A 19,692-nucleotide genomic window follows, 5' to 3' on the forward strand; every position below is an offset into this window, starting at 1 on the left:
TGTCCTTCAGGATCCCAACAAAAAGAGTTGTCCGCTATTTTGCAGGACATTTGTGCGTTTGAGATTGAAAGTTCATCCTTGACCTTGGAAACTGTGGCTGACAAAGTAATCTCATTAGTAGCTGTTCTGGAGCTTTGGGTTGTATCACTTGATCTTCCAGTTCATTCTTGACCTTGGAAAAGTTGTTTTTCCCCTTTCATTCTCAATTTTTAAGTTACTCCCTACCTGGGAGTTTGTTTAAAGCCTGTCTGATTGGGGCTGCTCTGGTGGCCTAGAGGTTAAGGCATCACCGTGAACGCAATGTCTCCAGTTTGAGTCCGTCGGGGAACCTTTGTTGCATATTGTTCTCTATCTCTCTAAATCTAAGCAATTACTTTGGTGAGCACGATGCTATTTTTACCGATAGTAATAGTGTCGACCAAAACTATGAAAATACAATCCAGATTATATAAACTCGGAAAGTGTGTGAACACATATATGTAAGCGCAGACATGGACAGGCTAATAGAGGCTGTCACAGTGCAGATAGTCTGCTGTCAATCAACAAAACGACCCTGAACTCTCCCCAAACCTGGCCCCCCTTCTCTTTCTACCTCTCTCTTCCTCTAACTCGTCATCCCTTTTATTTCCAGCTCTCGTCTATTTTCCCATCTTGTGTTTATCATTTTACCTTCTTCTCACTCCTCCAACATCCCTTATTTGTTCTACCGCTTTTATGACCTTTCCAGAAACTTCCTCCCCTGTGATCCCACTTCTCCTCCTCCTCCTCCTCCTCCTCCTCCTCACAATGATCTGTTTCTTATCATCACCTTGCTCTGCAGTGTTTACAAAGCCTTCACAACCATATGTGTGCATACAAACGTGTGTATATTTGGACTCGTGTATCCTCCTCTGGGATCTCTGGTGAGAAGAGGATCCAGGAAATGTGATGATCACCTAATGTCCTGTGAAGCACCATCTTCTTACACACACATAGCTGCACAGCACAAACACGCACAAACACACGGACGCACACATATGCTCTGTTGGTGTTGTACAACCACAAGCCGAACGGTTTTATCAGTGCTCAGGGATTGTCGCCTTTGTTTCCTCAGCACAAAGGATTCAGCTTTCTCCTGCCTTCTTTTATTCTGCATCTCCATCCTTGTCACTCTCCATTTCTCTCCCCACGTCATCCATTCCCATTTTTTTTCCGCCTTCACCTCTATTTCTCTGTGTTTCACACCCCCACCCCCTCTTTCTGCCCCTTCATCCCCACATCTGAAACGGTAGCGACCGCTCCTATTGGTTGCGCCGACAGAATCAGAGAAACGGGCAGCCAATAAGCTTTCGGGCTAACAGGGTCACTATTATCCATGAAGCACTGCAATTACTCTGCTGCCTACATCCCTGCCATGTATGCATATGCAATGCTCTCCCCGTCCTTGTACCTATATTATACATATTGCACATTTCTACTGTACATGAACATCCTTCTTGGTTTATTTACAACAGCTTGACTGAGAGTGAAAGGTCATTTTGATATGCTGGGGGAGCATTTGATGTCAAGTTATTCCATTTTCCACATTTTTTTTGTGCATTTTTTGACAAGATGCAATTTTAGAAAATAGAACGAGAAACTGCGTTAGAGTCTGAGTGTGATTTAACATACATTTGCAATCAGTTTATGCATTCAGGTCAAAGCTATGTACATATTCATTGTCAATTCTCCCCCATGTGAATCCGGCACCCTGCTGCTCTTCAAAGACTGGGGATGGGAAGCTGTCACACTCCTCCCCTCCCCCTTCTTTCTCCAACTCATTCCTTTTCTCCCTGTTTACTTGCCACTCAGACAGTTATATATTTGTACCAGTCAGTCAGACAGAAGGAGGCTGCGTTCTGCTGTGCAAATTACGCAAGTTTTCCTCCTTTCTTCTTTGGACAGATGTGGCCTTTTCACTCAGTAAAATGCCACTGACGTCTTCTTGCGTTATAAACTGAGAATATTGAAAATTTCTCACTGTTTGTTATTGCGCAACATCAGGATTCCAGGGCCTCTCTTCTGGCGTCTGACTGAGCGTCAGACCTAATTTGCATCATTAGATTCTCTCAACTGTGGAATAGCTTTGACCTTCCTCCATCATTAGTGACAGAGTGAGACGGACCGAATGTCCCTCTTACCTCCCCCTCCCCGCTCGCTCTTTCCCTCCTTTTTCATTCATTTCACTCACTTCTCTCCTGTCCTCCATGTCCATCATCTCCTCCCCTGATACCCAAATCTATCACTCGCTCACATCGTGGTCATATTGTGCAGCGCTGCACTTATCTATTTCAATCTCCTCCCTTCAATTTCTTTTCATCACACTTCTTCCTGCAGTCGTCCTATTCGCGGCGGTATATCGAGGAGGCGTTGGCTGTCTTGGTTTTAAATTCCCTGTTTGGCTTTCACCTATCTAACGAGCTGGAGAATTGAATTCATTTCTTTTCTTCTCAATACTGAAGGGATATAAAAACACACTCCCACAACTCATAGACACTCACAAACACGCGCACACACACACTCTGAGATGTACAGGGTGAAAAGGAGGCCGTTGCCTTTCAGGTGAGATGTCTCCAGGGAAATGTTTTCCTTAGCAGCAATCGCCCGGCTATCATCGCAATCTGCGGCTGCTCCGTTGGCCCCGAGAAGAAGACGTGATTTCACTTCCCAATGACCAACCCTTGGGATTACCCCTCCATTTTGTCATCCGGAAATTCATTAGCCTTTAGAAAGGAAATGACACCAGAAATGAACTCCCTTCATATCCCGTCTAGAAGCCCGGTAATCAGTACTGCGATGACGGTCTTCCTGTTTGCGTGAAGGAGAGGTTTGTCTTCTTTGGCAACGATATGAGACCTCATTTATCAGCATGACCCACACGATACTCCGCTGACATGTACAAATTAATATTCTGCGAGCATTTCACAAACGTGAGGAAATACCGTCATATAGAGCTCGCGGCTGTGACCAAGCTTTTTGGAAGCACGTGTCAGATAATTAATGAGTCATTTCAATCCACGCCAGTAATAAGGCCACAGATCCCCAAAGGGCAAGACTATTTCAAGGCTGTTCAGCCGCTTGTCAGACTGTGTGCCACTCAAAATGACTGGTGTCTGCATGTGTGAAGGTGTTTTTTTTCTTTCTCAGAGACAGGTCACGTTTGATTAAATGATTTTATCCCCCTGCTATTCTTAACTCTTTCTCTCTAACTTGCACTCTAGCTAATAGTGTAATATAATGTGTAGTGTAGTATAATCTGTGCACTTGTTGGTTAATTACACCTCTGGATGAACAATTGACGCTCTAAATGCTTTTCCTGAATACACTTTGAAAAAGCCATGTAAACACAAGCTTATTCGCGTGCGCGCACAGGCACAATTTGTGCAGCTTTGTGTAGCTTCAGTAGTGCACGTACCCGACTTAATGACTTGTAATTCTTCTATCTGCCTACCAGCTGGCGGTCGTCCAAACGTCTGATCTGCAGAGCGAGCTCATCGTCGTTCCTGAAAAGACATTATGGTGCACATATAGCACCGTATCACACAGACCGGCACACATGCCATTTCAACACATCACAGCGACGCTGCTCGGATCTGAACCGAGAACAAAAAGATGATTTTGTACATGTTTCAGGATGTGGTAATGGGCTCCGTAGTTACTCCAGCCTGCTCGCTAATGAGGCAAAGTCCCATCCTGGATAACAGGACTACACTTGTAGTGACATACTGTAACTGCTGAATGCAGATGAATGAGACAAGCAAAATCCCTTAAATCCCTACTTGTGAGCCGTATCACAGACAACTTTCCATGGTCTTGTGATAGATAGTTTTTCTCATTCACTCTTAAACCCAAAAGCGTGTGTCCATGTATGTATGCTTTGAGTGTGTATATACATGTGAGTCAGACCTGCCTGTGAAATAAGTGAATGTATGTTTGAAGCCTAAACAGACCTAAATTTAGTGATGATGTGTGGGAGCCTTTTGTTGGGATGTAAACCAATCTGTTCCCCTTTTAGCCCTGGCATTTCACTAATGTCTGCCGACTAAGACGAAATGGAGATTTATGATAACGACGTAACCCCTGAACCTCCAGATCACATGACTTCATTAAGAGTTGGAGGGGTGAAAGTGACGTCACATGGTAGAAATAACGTACGTAGGTGTGCTAGAACTGAAAACTTATTGACGTAACACCTGAGCAGAGACCATATGGTTGCAGGCAAGGTTACCCATCTAATGAGCTGGAGTCCTGGGCCGCCCTCTGTTGTTTGTTTACTACACTATATGTATCTGCCTGTGTGTGTGTGTGTGTATGTGTGTGTGTGTGTTCCTGTGTCTCTTCTCATGTGTCTGTGCTCTCAGTGTGTGTAGCCATGTGCTCAGGTTTGAGCCAGAGAAAAGCAGGTCAAAACACTGCAGGGTGTGAGAATCATCAGAACAGCTACCGCTAATTAAACGTGCCAGGCCTTCGAGTAAAACAAAAGGATCCATGTTGTGATCCACTATATGTGAGCGCTGAGTGAAATGCTCTTTGTTTCCAACATAGTACGAGTTAAGATGGTCAGAGTAACTATTAACCCCTTCAGACCCACTGTCTGCTGTAGACAGACGTCAAATATTTATTGGTCTCCACCAATGAAAATGGTCACATACTCCAGACTAAAATATCTCAAAAACTATCAGATGGATTGCTGTGAAATTTTGTACAGACATTCATGGTCCCCAGAGGATGCATCCTTAGGACTTTGGTGATCCTCTAATATTTTTTCCTCTAGCGCCACCATCACGTTCATATTTCTAGTGAAATGTCGCGACAACACAAAATTTTAATTTGCCCAAAACTGATATTTCAATCAGCATCAGCTCTACTTTATGTTTAGTGCTAATTACCAGAGTTAGCATGCTAACACGCTGAACTGGTGAACAATTGGATGGTAAAAATGATACCTGCTAAACATGATGTTAGCATATGTCACTGTGAGCATGTTAGCATATGTCGATGCAACACTGTGCCCTAAGTATAGCCTTACAGAGCCGCTAGCATGGCTGTAGACTCTGTAGACAGTTTAGTTGGGGTTTAACAGTATATTGATCTGGATTGATTCAGTGATCAATGATCCAATATCATCGATGCAAAATGAAAACATCGATACATATCGTCATCTTTAAAGATACACCTTAATTCTGAAATTCCCATGACACGTCTGTGTCGCCATTTCCGTCCAAGCGTACTTCCTTCCTACAGAGCCCAGTGATCCAATTGTCAAATAATATTTTAGTTGAATTTTGGAGTTGATATAAATGTAACTGATTGTGTTAAATGGGCATAATGACATCGTCTAATATCAGTCGCAGGCCCCTGAATTGAATCAAATCGCAATCGTATTGTGTCAGACTTTGTGATATCAGCAAATATCGTATTGATGTCCAAAGAATCGATGTAATATTGTATCGTGATGAAATTTATGATTTACACCCCTACTGTTTAGATCAGTTACTGTAATAAATGCTTCTTGAATTACTGTAATATTACTGTAAAAAAATGTAATTCATCATATTAAAAGTTATTGTTGATGTTTTTAATATGGAGAATGCAGGATTTCGTCAATTGTACATCCCACTGGACATCGCAGTTGGCTGATGATAGAATTATTCTGATGGTTTATGTAGTTACTACGATCATTTCAAACACAAAACAAGATTTTTATACCATGTTAATGTTCATGTTGTCAATAGTGGTGAGGTTCATTAGCTGATTGTAAATCAAAAACTTTCACCTTAAGCACTTTGATTTGGGGAATGAGAAGGAAAATTCTGGCAGGACTAGATTAATTTAGACACAAGTCTGGATGGGTTTAACTTCAGGTCTGCGTCGCTCCTTTGTTGACACCTGTTGTGTGTATATGAATCACTGGGAAAACAATATAAATATGTGTATTTTAAAGTGTCTAATAATCTTTTTCTTTATTTATGTCAGCGTGTGTTTGTTCCATAAGGGTCAGTAATGCAAGATTGCAACAGAAAGGCAACAGATGGGACACAACAGGGTTATAGATAAATTCATAGATGTTTGTTCTACTTTAGAAGAGAACAAACAGCGTTTGAAGTGATTCATTGGATGCTGCAGTGTTTTGTTTTTGTTTTTCCCTTTAATCCCACCATCCCTCCGTGTATATTCATCACAACTGTCAAACACAAGACTCCCTTCAGCTGTCAGATTACACCCAGAAAGAAAAAGAGATAACAAAGACGGAGGGAGAGAGAGAGAGAGAGAGTGTAGGATTCCAGTTTAATCTATTTTGGGTGCACAGGGGATTTCACATAAAGGTTGAAATACCAATGCTGTGAAAGCTGAGACACTGAGAACTATCTAGCACTTAGTTTTGTGATCGCGAATACTTTCTACCAATTTTCATTTTTGACAATTGTCAGTTATTACTGTAATGTGACTGACTACACAGGATCAGCTGCAACAGAATAGATGGTTGTTTCGAGAGGTGGATGGTTTAGCGAAGCGTTCACTGAGTTTCTCTTTCTGGTCTCGTTCGCAGTGAGCACAGAGAAAAATAATTACAGCAGAAAAAAAACAGATATAAAGATACAGTCACTTCAGAGGATTGAAACATGCCCACACACACACGCACACACACACTCTCCATTGATGTTTGTCATGGATTTGATGCTCTGGACTGCACAGCACTGTTGCTCATTATGACAGAGAGGAAAATAACAAAGCCAGTATTGAGTGGGTGCAAAATCAAGCAGGGAACAAAGTAACACAAGACATCAAAGAAGTGAAGCAAAAATATTGGATCTTTCTGTATTTGCATGTTCTCAGTGACACATTTGATGCGACATCTTACCCGCTGGATTATGATAGGAACAGCGAGAACAGCAAGATCTCGATACCAATCAAGTGTGCATCACATATTGACTTGCTGGTTATACTGGCTGAAGAAAACAAGGGAGTGAAACACAGAGACATTCAAAACCAGTTAACAGAAGTTAACTTCTGTCTTATAATTTATTCAAATTGAGTTTGTTCTCTCCAAAACGTAAGTATTGACCTTGCATTTGTAGATTTCATCATCCATCATTGTCAGCAAATCTAATTTATTTCACATTTCTTATCACGTGTTTAAGGTGTTATTGACCTGAGACCACATTCATAGACCGTACGTAATATTACAGGAAGATAAACATTTTGAGTGTGTTTCTATGTACAGTACAGAGCGGTCTCACTCATGGTAGGCTAATTATACAGTGTTCATGCTAATATTCAAGTCATGGCCATTTATGAGTAAATTGAATATTCCAGATGGTTTACTGCAGTGATACCACAAACCGCAATACATTTAGAGCTGCAACGATTAATCGATTAGTTGTCAACTATTATATTAATTGCCTATTAACTATTTTGATAAATGATTAATCGGCTTGAACATTTTTCTCATAAAAAAAGTCAAAATTCTCTGATTTCAGCTTCTTAAATATGAATATTTTCTATTTGTTTGTTTTTTTCTTAAATTTGAGGATGTCATCTTGTGCTTTGGGTAACACTGATCAATACTTTTCACAATTTTTCTTGAATTTTATAGACCAAACAACAATCGTTTAATCGAGAAAATAATCAACAATGAAAATAATCGTTAGCTGCAGCCGTAAATACAGTGTATAAAAATTTCTACATAGATAAGATAGATAGATGACCCTCGGACAGCCCATACCCCCCACCAAGGCAACACCGTCTGCCTTATTTGTTATTTCAATAATCAAATGTGTTTTTATTAGCATCTAAATATATGTAGTTTCAGTGCAGCTCTACATTTACTTATAGTGATAGACAATCATGGAAAGCATGTGCCACTTCCTTTCATTCCAGTAACTGAGTATTTGGTGAGAAAATTGCATGGATCGATAAACGTAACTCCAGCGTCCCTGGTTTGATTCTGTCTGGGAACCTTTAAAAGGAAATTGCAAAAAAATTATCATAAATGCCAATTTCAAGAAATCCCTTAAATAATTCCTGATTGCACAGTGGGATTCAGGTCTGCACTAAAAACTCACTTTGGTAAATGTCATGATTTAATCTTGTGCCAAGTCTCATGTTTGAAATGTTCTGCTGACTAACAACACATTCGTGGTACACGCTGTATCTGCAGGTCTTAGTATTTTAAAAGCATTGAATTCAGTTCCCTCAAAAAAGGCCTTTGTTTAAGATGAAATTGACAAAAGTGTTGAATATTTTCTCTCGCTTGCCGAGGGCAGTAGTGGTTATTAAATATTTTTGTGTCCTATTACGAGCTGTACTTTCAGTCAGTACCATCACACCTTTTTTTCCGTTTTTACGGATCAGCTGCTTGTGACTAATCGCTTTGAGTAACTTTCTGCTGCTCTGAATGAAACTGATACAGACTGAAGCTATCGGTGTCATGGGATTTGCCAGTCAGACTCCTTGCTGTGCCCGGCGCCCCTCACTGAGGTATCAGCGTTGATGAAGTTCAAAGTGAAAACATGTGACAAGTGACACACACACACACCCACACACCACACACACACACACACACAGGGATGAAACAACCTTTTGGGCTCGTCTCCCTTCTAATCCACTTAGCGTTGTCTACCTTCTGCCCACACACCAACCCAGACAGCTCCTGTCTGAATGCAGGGACATTTATAGTGTGTGTGTTAGAGTATTATTCAACAAACAGTCATTGCAACATAAGTATTTTTAGCATGATGAGGTAAATAGTTTGGGTGGGAGGGGGTGAGGGTGTGACGTTGTTGAAGAAGTCATTTGAGGATTGTGAGAGATTCTTTCCCTCCTTAACGAACAAGCAGCACATAGTGTTTTTATTTTTTGTCTTGTGGGGTTTTATCTTGGCTTGTTTTAGCTCTTGTTTGTTGTGTTGTTGTTCCTTTGTGGCTGTCAGGCATTGTTCTTGATGCACTGTGCATCCTCGCCGATGTTCAGTTTCAATGTGATTTTGGCTGACTTTGAAGCAGTTGGAGAACACAGGCTGGAGTTTGGCTTCTTCAGCTCATGCCAGTTTTCGCTAACTAACTCTCGGTGTTGGTGTCGTGTCACTTTGCTGTGCTTCTCAGGAAAGATGCAAACAGACAAACATCAGCTCAGAGAAGTATTTTTGGGATCACCCGGTTAGAGGGGAAACCGTACAGTAGGATGAGTCAGAAAGCGTCTCTGGTTTCGTGAAACATCATTCCCTGTACGAGGAGACAGTCATCGGCAGAGGGGCGATGCTTCCCCAAAGGATGATGAAGTGTGTGTGTACTTGGTTAGGTGTGTGTGTGTGTGTGTGCTGTGAGCCTCCTGCTTTGCTGCAGACTCAAGTTCTCAGGAGCATGGGAGAGGATTGAGACTGACGGTGTGGATAGGATATGTTACCTTGCATCCTCAGCTCAGAAGCCCTTCTACTCAGTGTACATGCATGCAACGGCTGTGTGAAAGTGTGTGGGACCTGGGCCCATTTATAAAACCTCAAATAACAATTACAATTCTTTGAAGAACCACCTTTGTAGTAAAATTGTAGTGCTTTTTTTTTTGCTAAAAGTGAAGAACAAGACAAATATATTGATCAACTTACTCCGACTTGCAGCAACCAGTGGTAGAAGAAGTACTCAGATATTTTACCTATGTAAACGTGCTAATACCACAGTATAGAAAGCCTTTAAGTTGCTCTTTAAGAGCAGCTCTCACATCTTCAGTCACACATATGTTCAGAGCAGGACTAGCCAATCAGAAGACAGTATTTACCCTCATCTGCCCCTTTGTTCATGGGTACTTTTTGAACTACAGATAACTTCTTTAAGTGATTGTTTAAATACTGGATATACCTTTAGTCTGCCCAATGAAACACTTCTGCAGCAGTCAAGTTGAAAGTTTGTGTTTTTGCTGTAATCAGATAAAGGTCAAACCAGGCAGCATGTCAGTCTCAATCAGTTCACACTCGCTGCCTCAGTGACTCAGAGTTCTTAGAGGAAGAGGATACAGCTACAGTAGGATTGCATGGCGCCTTCATGAGCATCCTCTCTTTGCAAACTCAAAACAACTGCAGTGTCCTTCACATCGCACACTGTAGTTCACTGAACTGCTGTCCGCTTTGAAAATGCTCTGTTTTCTTTGTGAACATTGAGAGCTGTGGTTTATGGTCACTGGGTGTCGTTGTAATGAAGTCCAGGATGTAGACAAGCGAACAAGACTTTGTGAATGCTCACCAAGCGTTCGTATTCTGTTGATTCTTTCTGTTCCAGTTTTTAAGCCTAGGCAGCGGCAGCGGCGACAACTTTGGCCGGAGGCATTATGTTTTCGGATTGTCCGTGTCTTTGGTGGTCAAAGGTCAAGGTCACTTTGACCTGACGTCCGTCCCATCCTCGTGATATCTCAGGAACGCCTGGATGGAATTTCTTCAAATATGTCTTACTTACTTACTTGGACTCGAGGATGAATTGCTTAGAATTTCGTGGTCAAAGGTCAAGGTCACTGTGACCTCACAAAAGATGTTTTTGGCCATAACTCAAGAATTCATATGCTTATTATGACAATTTCACACAAACGGTTAGTAGGATAAAATGATGAAGCAAAGACATTTTGGACAGACATGGATATACACTGCAACTTGACTTATTGGCGGAGGAATACAACCCATTAGGCGATAATTCTAGTTCATTCATATTTTATCTTTGTGTTCCCACTACAGGCACTGTACGCCTCGTCACTGTGGGGATCCTGCTCAGTGAGCCACCACCCAGGGCTTCTTCCATTTTTTCCGCCTAATTATGTTTTGATGACAGTTTTCCTTTGTTATCACCGAGGGTCTAAGTTTGGGCGTTATTGTTTTTGTTTTTCCACTGACTAGATTACAATGTGGGCTTTGTGAAACCTTTTGAGACTCAAACTTTGATTAGAGGAGACACAAATAAACTTGATTTGACTTTTCAGACTTACAAAAGAAACTTTCATGTTGACTTGGACTAGTTGATATTGCTTGTAGATTAATGTAACCAAACTGAGAATTTCCAGACTTTAATGAAATCATAAATCTCTGCTTTGAACTAATTTACCACAGTTGTCTTCCGTCCCTTCCCCTTCTCTCCCCCCCATTCAGTGCAGCTGTATTAGAGAACTGCTAAGCTGTACTCCACACTTGACTTGGGCTTAAGATGGAGTGACTAAGCACAGATTTAATATTGGACTTATAGCTACTTAGCAGTGGAAAGCACAAACTGTCAGCTTTCCTGTGAAAAGTAAAAACTTGTCAAGTTTGCACCTCGGTTGCTTTGCAACAATAAAATGTGAAAGCTCTCTCTAATAACCTGCTGACTGCTCGATTGCGCCTACATCACTGATGCTAAAAGGAGAGAGGTTTTTATTTAGTGTGTGTGTGTGTGTGTGTTGGTGCTGGGGTCAGTGTGTGTGTGATGAGAGGAAGCAAAAAAGCCAGACAAGCTTAGGAAGGAGGGATACAAGGGTTGAGGAGATCCACGCTCTGCTGGCCGAATACAAAGGCTTATAAAGGCTACCAGGAAACATGGATGACCTATTTACTGTCAGACACACTAACACACAAACACACACCAGACAATGACCACAACCCTTTTTTTCTCCACAGTTATTTGGGAAGCGTCTTTCCTTGGCAACATGGTGTTTTTAATCAGGCTTTCCCGCCTGTGTAAATCAGGTGAAAGAACCAGTGTTCGAGACATCTGGCTACAGTCCGTGCAGGCTGATGATGTATGTGTGATTGGGCAGGGATGTTGTTCCCCAACATCTGTTCATTAGGTCAGCTATCTAAAAGTTGGTTATTTTTAGCTTCTGGACAGATTTTCCTCCCATTCTTCTCCGTCTTTCTCCCTAGACAGCTGGCCTATGGCAGAGTCTGTCAGGATAGTTGTTGGATTTGCCACTGCTGGTGCCCTAACATCTGGCAAATGTTAATTTACAGTTTGTGGTGTGGATTTGAGGACTCCTTGTGTGATTTTATGTGTGCTGGCTGCCCAGGTGCAGGACCAAGCTGTAAGATTTACAGTGAGCTCTTTTGAAGCAGAGTAAAGACACAGGCTGCTGATAAAACCACCTGCAACAATAGCAGAGGAGCTACATCCTCAGTATTTGCCATGGGAGTGAGAGTAATGTATTTATTCGTCTGCACACCGGACTCCTCTGGGTCCATGTGTTTGATGAAGTGTGTGTGTTTTAAAGATTCCTGCCTGTCCTTGAGTCCAGCAGTGTGGACCTTGTCTGCCTCCACGATGTCAGCTCACTGATTCATGCTGCGACTCTGCCACTGATCCGTAGGATGACTCTCGCGGGGGCTGTGGAGACAGGCTACATCCATCACGCTGCCTAAGAGCTGGGCAGATGTGCACTGACACAGACACTATATGCACTCAGAATATAGGACACAGAGTCTGTCAAAATCGCATACGCACATACTATTCATGCTAAGTATGACGTAAAACTGGGTATGTAGTGCATTCCAACTGCATAGTACGTGGATTTTTGAGTATGCGATACAGTTGGGCCGATGTAAACATTTTCAAACTTGTCACTAAAATGAGAACAGCTGGTCCACCTTAAAGGTCAGCCCACCTTAAGTGACCTTGGGTCGAAGTTGTCGCTAACTTCGGGGCTAACCCCCTTCACTTTAATCAGAAGGTGATTAAATGGACGCGAGGTATCTTAGTTTAGCATGTTAGCATGCGAACAATTACCAAATTAGCAATATACACCTGAAAGTATTGACCTGTAGAAAACTCTGGTTATCACCAAAGTCAATAGGATTCACCCTCTGGGGACCATGAGTAGTGAAGTAAAAGGTGCAAGAAGAGGAATTAGTATCATGTCAGTGCCACAAAAATGATCTAGCAGGTGCAGGGATGCAGATGTTGATTTTGTTTGATTTTGTCTTATAAATAGCTCGTTATTTCAGAACATCTGTATACTGGTGTTTGTTTTTCAGATGTCTCTGTTACTCTCCTGGGCTCTGCTCCACGGAGACTCTGAGGTTTGCCGCTCTGTTGTTGTGGTCATGGTGAGTTGTTACTGGTTGATCGTGCGAGGCTGAGTTGCTGCTGAGAACTGGGTCAGCAGCTTCCCTCTGCCTGCGTTTTGTCTCCCAGCGAATGGAAAAGAAAATGTGCCAGATTTCAACCAGATATCCTTCAGATATGGGATCTGTTAACTGAGTGTTTTTTCCAGACCTGTCAAAAAATGGTGGGACTTATCCACCCTGAGGCTTAGTAGATGAGACACAATCTCTGGGTTTTTACTGCAGCTTGTGTGTGTGATCATGTATGAACATATGAGTGTTGTGCATGTGTCTGCCATCATTTAAATTTAGCTTAAATCCCATTTCATCCTGTTTGATCCAATTGATGCCAAAGCATTGAAACAGTCAGATACGGTTACGCATTCAAGCGGCTGTTTTCTAAATCCAACTTATTAGAAAGAGACGAGGCAAAGCCCAGCAAAGAGAGACTGGCAACTAACTCTTTTAACTGTGCGACTCGCCCTCTGAGCACTGCCCATTAAGCACAAACCAACCCATATTTTATTAATCTGTTTGGCCTGATCTGCCGTCCTCCACTGCCAGCATCAGAGGGCATTTTAACATGATACTCCCTGGTGATCATGATATAATTCTCTCTTATTTCCACTTCATCTGAAAAACAATACAAGCAAATAGTGGAGAGTTTAACATCTGGGGTTTCTTGTGAGCATCTCTAAGCATGAGAGCAAAACATTTTCTTGTTTCCACTCTCAAGTTTTTGTCCTCAAGTATAAAAGTATTACCACTTACTGCTAACTAGATGGACACAGAGCTGTGTTCCAGATCTGATGCCAGGTGCTCTTTGACTGTCTCTGAGTTGAAAGCAGTGTGTGGGAGAGATGACAGGTTGCCTGAAGGAATGTTAAAGCACAAGTGATTCATCTCATCCCCGCGCAAGGACCAAAACGATTTTTAATTCATACCCAGCAAAATGCCACGTCCTACGCATACATGCATCAGCACATACCTGATCAAACACATTATGTGACTCGAGCAACACAGCCACTCAAACACCTCTTTGTCTTCACATTTCGTAGCCGCTGCTGCGGCGTGCGTGGCTTCCGGGCATAATGTGAGTGTTGAGGAGCTCGGTCTGTGTTTATGCGTGGTGATAATAAATTCATTGTGTTTGTCAAAATGGAGCAGACGGTCTCGGTGCTGCAAGGAGAGCTGAGGAGATGCAACATGCATGAATTCAGCTGAAGCTCCATCGCATGGCTCCCAGTGTCCCAGTTCTCCAGCTGAAACCATAGATGAATTAGTGAAAGGACAAATTATCTTAAATATCTTACACAGATCCGTGTTCCTGTAATGGGGTCTCATCAGTTGTATTTTAATGCCGTGTCATGATATGTCTCAAATCTCCGCAGCTTTCGGTACAATATTACTTAAACTGCAGGAAACATCGATAATTTACAGCCATGTGAATGTAATATTTATGAGCCTGGGAGATGATATCTTTCTCTAGTATCATTCATTCTTCTCATATTTTTTCTATTTCTCCACTCCCTCTTCTGTCCTGTTCCCTTCCTCCCTCTGTCTCATCTTGCAGGTGTATGGTGCACTGACCCTGCCTGCGACAGGCGAGGAGTCAGAGGACCAGGGCCATGAATGGCTCTCCTGGCCCTGGTGGGCGTGCCTTAGTGCCATGGCCGAGGATGTGGCGATGGGTCCTGGCTTCTTCTTTGGTTGCCGTAATAACCTTGACGCTGCCAGGAAGTAGCCAGGCCTGTCCGCCACGGTGCGAGTGCTCGGCTCAGCTGAGGTCAGTGTCGTGCCAGCGGCGGCGGCTCACCAACATCCCAGAGGGGATCCCCACCGAGACACAACTTCTGGACCTCAGCAAGAACCGGCTCCGCTGGGTGCAAGCAGGTGACCTGGCGCCGTACCCGCGGCTGGAGGAAGTGGACCTCAGTGAGAACCTTATCGCCACATTAGAGCCCAATGCCTTCGCCACCCTGCAGAGTCTTAAAGTGCTGAAGTTAAGAGGAAACCAGCTAAAGTTAGTGCCCATGGGGGCTTTCGCTAAGCTGGGCAATCTGACCAGTTTAGACCTGAGCGAGAACAAGATGGTGATTTTATTGGACTACACCTTCCAGGATCTGAGGAGTCTGAAACATTTGGAGGTGGGAGACAACGACCTGGTTTATATCTCCCACAAGGTAAGCTCTCCAGCATCCTGTCTGTATCATCACTGTGTTACTAACGAAGAACAATTACATTTTTACAAACCCAGGAAATTAGATCCCAGACATTCACACTTTCATATTGATAGTAGTGGAATATTCTCTGGTTCTAATTAAATAGTAATATGTTGTTCAATATTTGGGGAAATGGGCTTATTCGCTTTCTGGCCAAGAGTTAGATAAGAGGATCGATGCAACTCTCATATCTGTATGCTAAATATGACGCTACAGCCAGCGGCTGGTAAGACTGGAAACGTGAATAATTAACATGTTATATCTTATTTGTCAAATCCGCAGAAAAACTGAAGTGGAAACATGACAAATTGTGGTTTTATGGGGGGTTAGGTGCGAGGCTATTTCTTGTTTGGGTGCAGTGACTTTGTGGAATTTTTACTGGTTGCCTGACAACAAGACTCCTGGTAGGCAGATTTTCTGAGCTTTCCAATACCCATACTACCATACTATTTAGTATGCCAGAAAAAGATTTAGTGTGTCCTAATACATAGTATGTCAAATGCAGTATTGCAAAAATACCAGGATGTCCTACTGCATCCGGTTGCATTTTGCAGTTTGCAAGCCAACATGCTTTTCTTGATATTCTGACTCACAATCTTCTGTGCAGTGGATATATGAGCAAGACGGTCAAAGTTCAAGGCACAATGTTAAGATAAAGTAGTATGCCCCAATTGTATGCATTCAACAGTACATTCTTTGTGGGCACCTGCAGTAAGTACTAAAAGTAAAAAGAAAAAGTATGTGATTTGGAATGTATCCTTAGTTTCCTTTTGACAGAGCTGGCTGTTTCCCCTTGTTTCCAGTCTGTATGCTAAGTAACTTTATATTTAAATGTTGAACTATTCCTTTAACAAAGGAAGATGATGTATATCATGAAAAAGATGAACATTAAAAGAGTCTGTTGGCACTTTTTACAGTACTCAAGGCACCACAAACTCCCAGAATTTCTGAGGAGAAACAAAATATATACTTGCAAAATATGTATTTGCTCTTATCATTGTAATGGACCTTTCAGTTTTTGTCACCAGTTAGGTGCGAATACACCGTCTTTCTATTGTTGGTTTAACATCAAAATTGAACATTCGCTGTTGGCCATCATGCTTATATGTAAAATAAATAAATCTTATTTTAGGTTTTAAAACCCTTTTATCTATCTGACTCCCAGGCGTTCTCAGGGCTGCTGGGGCTGGAAGATCTCACAATAGAGCGCTGCAACCTGACATCCATCTCTGGCCAGACGTTGTCTTACCTGCGCAGCCTGGTCACCCTTCGCCTCCGTCACCTCAGCATCATTGCCCTGGAGGACCAGAACTTCCGCAAGCTCTCCAACCTGCGGGGTCTGGACATCAATCACTGGCCGTACCTGGAGTACATCTCCCCTCTTAGTTTCCAGGGCCTGGACCTCCACTGGCTCTCCATCACCAACACCAACATCACCTCTGTCCCCTCCGCCTCCTTCAAGAACATGGTGCACCTCACCCACCTCAACTTGTCCTACAATCCCATCTCCTCGCTAGAGCCCTGGGCCTTCAGGGACCTGCTGAGGCTGAAGGAGCTCATCATGGTAAGCACAGGGTTGATGACGGTGGAGCTCCATGCCCTCGGAGGCCTTCGACAGATCCGGGTCCTCAACTTCTCCTCCAACGACCTGCAGACTCTTGAAGAGGGCTCCTTCCACTCTGTCAACAGCCTGGAGACCCTCAGAGTGGATGGGAACCCCCTGCTATGTGACTGCCGTCTGTTGTGGATCCTGCAGAGACGCAAGACCCTCAACTTTGACGGCAGAGTGCCGGTGTGTGCGGGGCCGGTGGAGGTGCAAGGCGTCAGCCTCAGCTCCTTCACCGACTCTGCACTCTTCGATCACTTTACATGCCAGAAACCTAAGATACGCAACCGTAAGCTGCAGCAGGTAATGAAGATGATTACATCTAGGTTAATATTTAGCAAAACATTAATAAATGTTTATGGTTTGATTACTGAGGTTATTCTAATTGCTTCTACATGCACAAAATAATATATTCTGTAACACTGCCGGGTTTTGTTGTGTACATATTCTGCTATGTTTTTCTGAAACGTTTTTCTCTCCTGCTTTTATTAGTTTGCACTCCTTTCCTCCGTCTCCTGCAGGTGGTCGCTCGCGAGGGCCAGCCCGTGAGTTTTCTGTGTCGAGCTGAAGGAGAACCTCCGCCTGCTATTGTCTGGATTTCCCCACAGCGCAGACGGATCACAGCTAAGAGCTCAGGGCGCATTACTGTTCTCCCCAGTGGCACCCTGGAGATCCGCTACGCCCAGCTTACTGACAGCGGAACATACATCTGCATCGCCAGTAACGCCGGAGGCAATGACACCTACTTTGCCACACTCACAGTGCGTGGCCAGCCGCTAGACGCCGCCTCAGCCTTCTTTCTCAACCGCTCGCTGTACAGCGGCGAGTTCTTCAACGACACAAATCTTAACAGCACGCGCGTTTTCCTCAAGTTCACCTTGGACCTGACCACCATCTTGGTCTCCACGGCAATGGGTTGCATCACCTTCCTGGGGGTAGTCCTCTTCTGTTTTCTGCTGTTGTTCGTGTGGAGCCGGGGACGCGGCCAGCGCAAGAACAACTTCACAGTGGAGTACTCCTTCCGGAAATCTGAACCCGTCACCGGCAGCTCCTCAGGAGGGACCAGGAAGTTCAATATGAAGATGATATGAAACAACGCAGCCAGGGGTCCCTCGGGGGAGGCATGAGCACGTCCCAAAAACGTGTTTGACACACGCAAACGCACACAGCCACTGACTCACAAAGAAGTGTGAAAGCACAATATAAGTTCCTGTCTATTGGCTCTATTAAAAATTGAGCGCCCACATCAAAAGCGGAGCCACGACACGATTTGGTTTGATTTGTGAATGAAATCAAAATGACCCTGATCTCTCTGCCTCTCAGCAATTTAATTCAGCTTTTGGTGAAAAACATGTTTAAATGATACTGTAAAGAACTACAGTATTGATAGATTTGAAAGAGCTACTTTTCGCCCATGTTTGATAAGAATAATAGAGTTAAGAATATAGCAGATAAGTTTTTGAAATTGGCATGATTACTGAGCTGCGGGATACCGGTAGCCCTGTTTCTCTGTTACATTAATGAGATCATGAAAAAGATGTGCTCTTTCATTTAAATTCCCCTTTACTGTATTCTGTGCAGTCAGGGATTTTTAAAAGAAATGTGATGCAGGGAGACCTGGCTACCATCCATTTAAAGCATTTGTAGCTACGCTCCTCTAAAGTCTGCCTTGTTAAGATTCATGCATGTAGAAATGCAGTTAAGTTGTAAGTTCACACCACCGAATAAAACAAATTGTTTTAAAAGACAGTTTGAATATGTTTTTCTATAGAACAGCCTCCTTTATCTATTCTGACCACGGCTGAACAGTGAGGAGGGTTCTTCATTATCGCCTTATGTCAAACTTAATGGCTGTAAAATCTGATCTGATCACAATATCTGATAAGATTTGGATCATTCACATAAAAGACAAATAGACAAAAGATTTCTTCTTTGTGAGATTTTTGCGACAACTTTAGCTGTGTGAGTTTGGGACGAGCGCACTGGCCGAGAGCTGCCGTGGCTGCCCGTGGCCCGGAGGGTTTGGTAAGGAAGTCAAGCCCACCAGACACGGGCAGCCACAGTAACCATAGCAACCAACACAATAGAGAGCAATGGGGACCGGGCTGGCGGCCGCAGGAGGGTCGCTGGGTAGAAGGGGAAAGGCCGTCTCTGCCCTCTGCTGTGTTGGTGGACGCCTGACCTTCCCAGCGCTGCCCGGGGGGAGCAGCCCGGAGAGTTGGGTCATACTCAGAGGCAGACAGAGGACACACAGTAACACTGTCAGGGTCTTCAAATAAACACTCTAGTAGTGGAGAACACACACAGCAACATATGTATAGCACCTTTTCTCAGGAAAAGTGAAACAACTAGCCTACGGAGTGAGCATAACCACACATACATGCTCTGTTTATATATATATGACATTCCAGCAATACTGTATGTAGAGCCATAAAGCCAAAATTCATTCTCTAAGAGAGATGATGTAAATGTTTGAGTGAAGAATCAAAGCCATAGTATGTGTAGGTTGTTTTTTTTATACTGTAGCGTGTGCATGATTCAGTTATATAATAATAATTATTGCTACTGCCATCGTACAAGCTGGTGTGATGATCACAAGACCATCTGCTGTCGCTGGGCTTGCATAAAGTTGCACCCCATAACACACACACACACACACACACAGAGGTGGTAAAACCTCATCAAGGTTTCTTGGATTGATAGGAACAACAATCACAGTTACACATGAATAAACATACAAATTGATGAAGCGCCACAGCAAAGTGTGACACTGACTGCCCTCTCTCTGCCTCTGAGAC

The 19,692-nt window shown here is 43.2% G+C and overlaps 1 protein-coding gene across 2 annotated transcripts in view; it reads left to right on the top strand.

Moving 5' to 3' along the window:
- LOC119498637 (leucine-rich repeat and immunoglobulin-like domain-containing nogo receptor-interacting protein 3) overlaps nucleotides 1–19,033 on the top strand; it is a 33,544-nt gene extending 14,511 nt beyond the window's left edge. Inside the window, exons 2-4 of one of the 2 annotated variants that reach the window (XM_037787660.1) lie at nucleotides 14,640–15,249; nucleotides 16,454–16,852; nucleotides 17,416–19,033. In XM_037787660.1, coding sequence (XP_037643588.1) covers nucleotides 14,695–15,249; nucleotides 16,454–16,852; nucleotides 17,416–17,985 — 1,524 coding nt within the window. In that variant the 5' untranslated portion in view covers nucleotides 14,640–14,694 and the 3' untranslated portion in view covers nucleotides 17,986–19,033. Of the gene's footprint in view, nucleotides 1–14,639; nucleotides 15,250–16,453; nucleotides 17,198–17,415 lie in introns of both variants that reach the window. The other variant, XM_037787659.1, reaches the window with a different exon arrangement.
- Nucleotides 19,034–19,692: the final 659 nt, after the last annotated feature.

Source organism: Sebastes umbrosus, chromosome 12 (genome assembly GCF_015220745.1).
Source record: "Sebastes umbrosus isolate fSebUmb1 chromosome 12, fSebUmb1.pri, whole genome shotgun sequence".
Classification (NCBI taxonomy): Eukaryota; Metazoa; Chordata; class Actinopteri; order Perciformes; family Sebastidae; genus Sebastes; species Sebastes umbrosus.